Source organism: Octopus sinensis, linkage group LG5 (genome assembly GCF_006345805.1).
Source record: "Octopus sinensis linkage group LG5, ASM634580v1, whole genome shotgun sequence".
Taxonomy (NCBI): Eukaryota; Metazoa; Mollusca; class Cephalopoda; order Octopoda; family Octopodidae; genus Octopus; species Octopus sinensis.
In genome coordinates this window covers 35,868,380-35,875,879 of record NC_043001.1, presented here as the reverse complement: position 1 = coordinate 35,875,879, position 7,500 = coordinate 35,868,380, and the positions used below count along the sequence as shown (strand labels likewise).

At 36.2% G+C, this 7,500-nt stretch overlaps 1 protein-coding gene across 2 annotated transcripts in view; it reads left to right on the top strand.

Annotated features, from left to right (window-relative positions):
- Window positions 1–7,500, top strand: part of LOC115212320 (inactive tyrosine-protein kinase 7) — a 262,230-nt gene that overhangs the window by 94,013 nt on the left and 160,717 nt on the right. For both annotated transcript variants that reach the window (XM_029781184.2, XM_029781183.2), the window contains exon 4: window positions 1–33. This exon is cut by the window's left edge and continues 103 nt beyond it. In XM_029781184.2, coding sequence (XP_029637044.1) covers window positions 1–33 — 33 coding nt within the window. The remainder of the gene's footprint in view (window positions 34–7,500) is intronic.

The following is a 7,500-nucleotide window of genomic DNA, read 5'->3' as shown; positions in this document are numbered from 1 at the left end:
ACCATCAATATTATGGTACAGAAACAAATTCAGGTAAATAACGATTCTTTTCGCTTTTATTTTTTCCTTTATAGCATAGAAACAAATTCTTAGGTTCGTAGTGGGATTTAAGGAAACTGTAATGTTTATGCTTTTCAAAAGGTCACAAGTGATGTAGGTTTTTTGAAAAAGTTTGAAATAGTAATGGAAATTTGGGATTCCAGTTCGATAGCTTCATACAAATCCACTTTGTATGATTAAAACTATATCTATTATAGAATAATAGAAAGTTAATGCAAGCAACTACAAACACGCACTGAACAAAAATCTGTTTAAAGTCTTTATTGAAACAGATCTGGATGAAGTAAAATATAGATTATTGTGAAGAGAAAAGAGAAACAATAACAGAGTTTGTGAAAATGTTTGGAACTAATCTGAGAATGGGGCCATAGAATTCTATATTAAAGCTATGGCTAGAATAGCCTCTGCATGACTAATATCTAACAAAACTGAATAAAGTGAAATTAGACAAAAAAATAAAAAATTGCAGCACAGACTTATGAAATGCCAGGCTCAAGCTGAAACAATGATTCTCTCGTAGCATAATATCAAATTTTTCCTAGCAGAAAACACAACCAGTAAAATGTATTATATAGCTACAGAGTGTATGTGGAAGTTGGGGGAAAACGGTTGACAAAATTGTCACTGGTTGCCAAGAAATTGCTGAGCCAAGGAAGTGTACATCTACGGCAATTATAGAATAGGAACTGTCATACACTGAAATCTATGCTTGCATTACGAAGATACCAGCCCAAAAATGATAGTGCAAAGATCTCAGGGTAAGAAACATTGACCATACTGTAGCACATGCCACTCTAAAGAGATTACGACTGATAGGTCAGATATTATTGTCAACAAATCCTTAAAAGGAAAAACTTCCTTACTGAAATAGATATGAAAACTGAGATAACTAGGATGTGACGCCTGTAAAAAGGGATAGTCCCTATTATAATAGGTAGATTATGAACCATTAAAACACTTGCAGATAAGTTTCGTAAATAAAATCTCAAGATTCAGAAATATGCGTAACACAGTAAATTGGAGCACCGCAGAAAATGAACAAGCAAACAAAATACTGAACATATTCGAAACTCACAGAGATGCACTCGGTACGCGAGTGAAAATACTCAGTAAGACAACTAAAATCTTATTATTTATTCTTATATTATATCTTTTAATTTAATTGGCGATATGCATTCCAAAGGGTTATGAAATATGTGCATAATATATGTCCTTCAGAGCGATGTGAAGCAAAACTGGTACAAATATTGAAAGAGCTCAAAGTTTCATTCACCTAAGTAAAAACCAAAGAGTATCCTACCAAAACAAACTTGAGAAACTACATACCCGACCCCTTTATACACGGATACTCTCTCTATCGACTAGATCTTGTAAACCTGTCTGCGAGCACCCGTCAGTCGAAGATGAACTCGATGTTTCCCATATTCCTCGGGAAGTGCTATCTAAGCTGTTGATGGGGCCTGTTTGTAACCCTTCAACAACCTTCTGTCCTAACCGGAAGTCTAAATTGCCGGGTAGTTCTAGTTTTGCAGAGTCCATTACTAAATTATATGCATATCTCGTAACAACAGTAGCCAGAGCTTCACAAGATCAACAAAAATAACAACACTAGCATCAATATTAGCAGTTCATACCAATCTTTAATTTATTAGAGAGGTATATCAGATAGTATGGCTTTCATATAGATGACTGCAGTTCGACTAAAAGCCATCAATGGTTTCAATGAAAGTAGCTTGGACATTTAGCCCTGAACCTCTTTATTTATTCGAATACAAGGCTTTGAAAGATTCAAATTTTCTTTGTGGCTATATATCATTAAGTATTCCCTGTAAGAATTGAAATTACCTGAGGTGGGAAGCGAGGTGGTTTATATATGAATCAGTTTCTGTAGACGTACACGCACATAAGTGTATAGATACACACCTACTCAGACGTGAACTTTAGAGAGAGATATAGATTTGAAAACCATATTTATTAGCAGACATTTAATATTGGGTCCATTGAAATCTTAGATGAAATTATATATATATATATATATATATAATTTCATCTATATATATATTTATGAGTGTATATATATATGTATGTATGAGTGTGTATATATCTAAATGCATATGTGCATCGGTATATGTGTGAGTGTATCGATATTTGTACATATATATACATATATACATGTATATGGAGTCTGTCAATAAATATGCGTGTGTATGTGTACACACTCATACACGCACACACACACACACACACCACACACACACACACACACAAATATATAAAAGCACGTATGCATACACATATGCACGCACACAAACACGAACGTTTTCAATTGAATAATTGAATATATGGTGAAGGTTTGTACATAGATTTTTTTCGTTAAGAAACTCTTTGATTAATACTGCATTGCCAAGTATTTGATGTTATCCGTCTTGCAGCAGCAACCTACTACTTTGGTAAACACCATAGGTTGTACAGAAGGTCATAGGACCATATTGTTTTATATATCAGACATAAACAAACTTCTCTCACTAAAAGTAGCAAATCTGTTAGATATGAAGCACGGAAAAAAAAAACATTACATAAAACAAAACGGAACAAAAACATATCTGTTTGTTGGTGATAATCGGTAGTGGTTTCGAATTGGGATAGGTGAGGAGCGACGGATATGAAAGAGTGAGATTAAGGGTAAAATTTAAAAAAAAGTGTAGAATTCACAAAATGATAGGTGATAGAAGGAGAGAGGTATTGTGTGACTGAGAGATAGAGAAAGTGAAGAGACATGGAGAGGTGGAGAGGGAGAGAAAGGGAAAAAGAGAGTACAATTCTTAGGATCAATGTGAGAATGAGTCGGGATAAAGGTAAGCTAAGAGACTTGTACTAGATCCAAGCAACGAAATAAACTTTCAAAGATGATTAACATATATGGAAAATAGAGCCACTCTTGTAGAAAACACGCAATCTAGTGATGATACTAAGCATCAAATATTTCCTTTATCTCTTAATAGTCTCAGTTATATGATTGCGGCCATGCTGGGGCAGGGGTACCGCCTTAAAGAATTTAGTCGAACAAATCAATTATACTATTTTTTCTATGACTAGTACTTCATCGATCTCTTTTGCTATGCGGCGGTAGGAACAAGCTCAAACACATAAACGCACAGATCGCTAGCCACTAAACATTCTTTATTTTCTCTCCTTGTGTTACTTTCTGTGGAAGAGCGTAGGCTCGAAACGTTAAAGATTTTTTTCACTCCCCGAGCGTTATACTAATACATCTGTTTGTTGTCTACACCACCTGTCTTCGTCTTTTGTTTTGTTGTGAATTCTCCCCCTAATATATATATATATATATATGTGTGTGTGTGTGTGTGTGTATATACACATGCATGCAACAGGCTTCATTCAGTTTCCGTCTGCAGAATCCATTCAAAAGACTTTGGTCAGCTCGTAGATATAGTAGAAAACACTTGCCCGAGATGCTTTACAGTAAGACTGAAGCCGAGCCTATGCGGTTCTTACCACACTGCCACGCTCGCGGTAGGAAATAGAAAACCAGTCTCCTGCTTGACAGTTGGATATACTTACTGCTATGCTACCGACGAGTAAGTATTCGTTTCGAATTTTGGCGCAAGGCCAGCAATTTCGGAGGAGCGAGCAAGTCGATTACATCAACCCCAGTGCTCAGCTGGAGCTTATTTTAAATAGAAAAATAAATGCGCCTTTTTTAAAGCCTAGCCAGGATCATGGGTCCGGTTTTCCGGTTTCAATGGCGTATGTGTTCCCCAGCTGGACGGGACGCCAGTCCATCTCAGCGTTACTCATTTTTGCCAGCTGAGTGGACTGGAGCAACGTGAAATGAAGTGTTTTGTTCAAGAACACAACGCGTCGTCCGGTCCAGGAATCGAAACCACAATCTTACGATCATGATGCTGACACCCTAACCACTAAGCCACGCGCCTCCACACGGTGCTTATTTTACCATTTATTTTAATGGATGAAAGACACAGTCGACGTCGGTGGAAATTGAAACCCCGACGAGTAAATATTAAAGAATATATATATATATTTATATGTGTGTGTGTGTGTGAGTGTGCATCTCAAAATATACGACTTGTCTGGAAATATTTCTAAAATAATTGTGGTGTGACAGTTAATTCTCATAAGCAGATTTATGTATACAATATCCTGATAGCTGAAGTCAAAAGGTCGTTTTTTTTTGTATTTGGTAATTATTTCGTTAATTAGTTGCTACTGTAAAGTGCCATTATAATAATGACTCATCATCAACTAAGATTTGAATAAAATACTACAGAAATATGAGTATGTTTTCATCAAGGCATTATCGATTATATTCTATATCAATAATTATCATAACTTTATATGATTATATGTCTATCGAGAATAAATTCGATATAAATAGATATTTTCTTATAATCTGTTATATGGCTTTTGAAAACAGCCCGGTCGTTTCACATGGTTATATGTTATATCATCAACAATTCCTTAATATGATAGTTCTTCAACTTTGATGATCATTTTGGCAAATATATCTGGCAACTAAACTACTGGTGTACTTGAAATTATACGCTATGCCAGTTTTTACACACACACACACACACACACTCACATACGTGTGTGTGTATGTATGTATGCATGCATGTATGTATGTATGTATGAATTTTAAAAAAAAGAACTTATTCTAACAAGTACGTTTAAGTTGCTGGCTCTTTTGGCAAATATTTCAAACAGTTGAGTATCTACTTGATGCTATATCTCTCGACGATTTTGAGAATTTTAAATATTAGACACACACACACACACACACACACACACACACACACACACACACACACACACACACACACACACACACACACACACACATACACACACACACACACACACACACACACACACACAGAAGCGAAAAATCTTCCCTCTCATATATATAAGTATATGAAATATATTGCAAATATATTTACTGTGTATGATATATATTTATAAATAATATATATATACAAACGTATGCATATATTCATATATATATATATATATGTGTGTGTGTGTGTGTGTGTGTGCATATATATATATGCGTGTGTGTGTGTGTGCGTATGCATCTATGTATATATTTATTCATATATGCATTGCATGCATTTGTGATTGCAGTGTAGATAAAAAATAATTCAGTTCCAATAACATACACTCGCGCGCGCGCGCGCACACACACACACACAAACGCACATACACGCACACTATACAAACACACACACACACACAAATGAATAAAAGTTAAACTGAGCTCTAGTAAACGCTTTGATTAGCAAATACTTTCTCTGGCCCTCCTCGCGCGCGCGCGGCACACACACACAAACGCACATACACGCACACTATACAAACACACACACACACACAAATGAATAAAAGTTAAACTGAGCTCCTAGTAAACGCTTTGATTAGCAAATACTTTCTCTGGCCCTCCTCGCGCGCGCGCGCACACACACACACACACACACATATATATACACGCGCACACAATTATGTGTGTATATATATATATATATGTCTACATATAAACACAAACATACATGCACAACCACACACACAGACAACACGCACACATATATTTATAACGAAATGTATATGCAGGTGGGATAATGTATTATGACAGGTGTACTTTGAAAGTGAAGTAAAATCATTATCGCAGTAGCGATTGTGACTTGTTAAAATGTTCCTTTCCTGAACGAGCCTTTTACCAAGGAACCGTATAATTGTGAAGGAACCGTAAAATCAACTGATCTCAATGTCGATACTGACTGACGTGTATTTTATCGATGGTAGATTGACGAATGTAATATTTATAGCCCTTTCTTCTGTATGTTTCTAATGCATAGACAACCTTTAAAGTTCAGCTAAGTTTTTAACGTTATCAATATTTTAGCATGATGTTCAGGTTGCGATCTGGCAGAACCGTTAGCACGCCGGGCAAAATGCTTTGCAGCATTTCGTCCGTCTTTACGTCCCGAATTCAAATTCTGCCAAGGTTGATTTAACTACATGGTTCCGTGTACAGTCCCACTGTGTGGTACCTTGAGCAAGTGTCTTCTATTATAGCCTCGGGTCGACCGAAGTCTTGTGATTGGATTTGGCAGACGAAAACTGAAAGAAGCCCGTCGTATATGTATATGTATATATTTACGCATGTGTATTTTTGTGTCTGTTTGTCCCACCACCATCGCTTGGCAACCTATGCTCGTGTGGTTACGTCCCCGTAATCTAGCGGTTCGGTAAAAGAGACCGATAGAAAAAGTACCGGGCTTACAAAGAATAAGTCCTGGAGTCGATTTCTTCGACTAAAAGGTAGTGTTTCAGCACACGATATCAGATCAAGTCACTTTCTATGCAAGTACATCCCCATCTGTATTATACGTGTGTATTATTTATGAGTTTGTATGCATATATATGTATGTGCAACTATAATGCCCCGCTTGCTTTGTGTGTGCGTGTATACATACACAAACACACATATATTAATACATACCCAACTTTACGTATTCAATTCTGATTACTTTTAATCCCCGAACATGTGTGGGCGTTTATATGTGTATAATAGGTTTATCTGTGTATATTGCATCCTTGTATCATGCAGTATACTTTCATTAGAGTTTCATGATTTCAGAAGAGGTTTTCTGTTTTTCCAGGTGCAAGCTCTCCTCATTTAAAAGATATATTAATAATGATGAAAAGCTAGACTAAACCAGATTGTGGGCTAATGATAAAAAGTAAGCTCGATTCACCCCGCTTTAGGTTAAACAAAATCAGCTCCCGTTCTAAATATATGTGTGTCTGTGTGTGAGTACTCTGACAGGATCTATTTTATTTTATATTTATGTATAGTTTAATTATAGTGAAGAGACAGCCCTTGATTTCTACATGTCGAAAATACCGACATCAACACGTTTAGTGTTTAGTTTGCATATATGAACTAAGTCAACGTTTACTGGAAAAGTAGGTACGAGATAAGGAATGCTACAGTGTTGACATAATGAGAAAAACGGATTTGGGTATACTGGTTAGTGTGATGTATGGGAGTGAGGCACCTTGATGGGTGTGAACGAGGGAAAGGTGTATCAAATTTGACTATAGTAGAGGTGACATGAAAGTAGCTAATTCTAGTGAATAACGGACGTACTTGAGCAATATATACTAAGAGAAGCTCGAAGTGTTTGTCTGTGGATAATAAGAAATTGTATTCTATGTTTCTTATTCTGTCGAGTGATCTTCCCTTAAAAAATGTTAAGTTTTGTGATCTTCCCTAAAGTTTCCCAGGTGTAGAAGCAATATTCTTTTGTGGGTTTGATGGATATTTTTTGAAGATCTGTAACTTGTCAGAGCTGGAAGTAATTTTCTGTACCAGAGGAAGAAGGTTAATATTTGGAAAGCAGC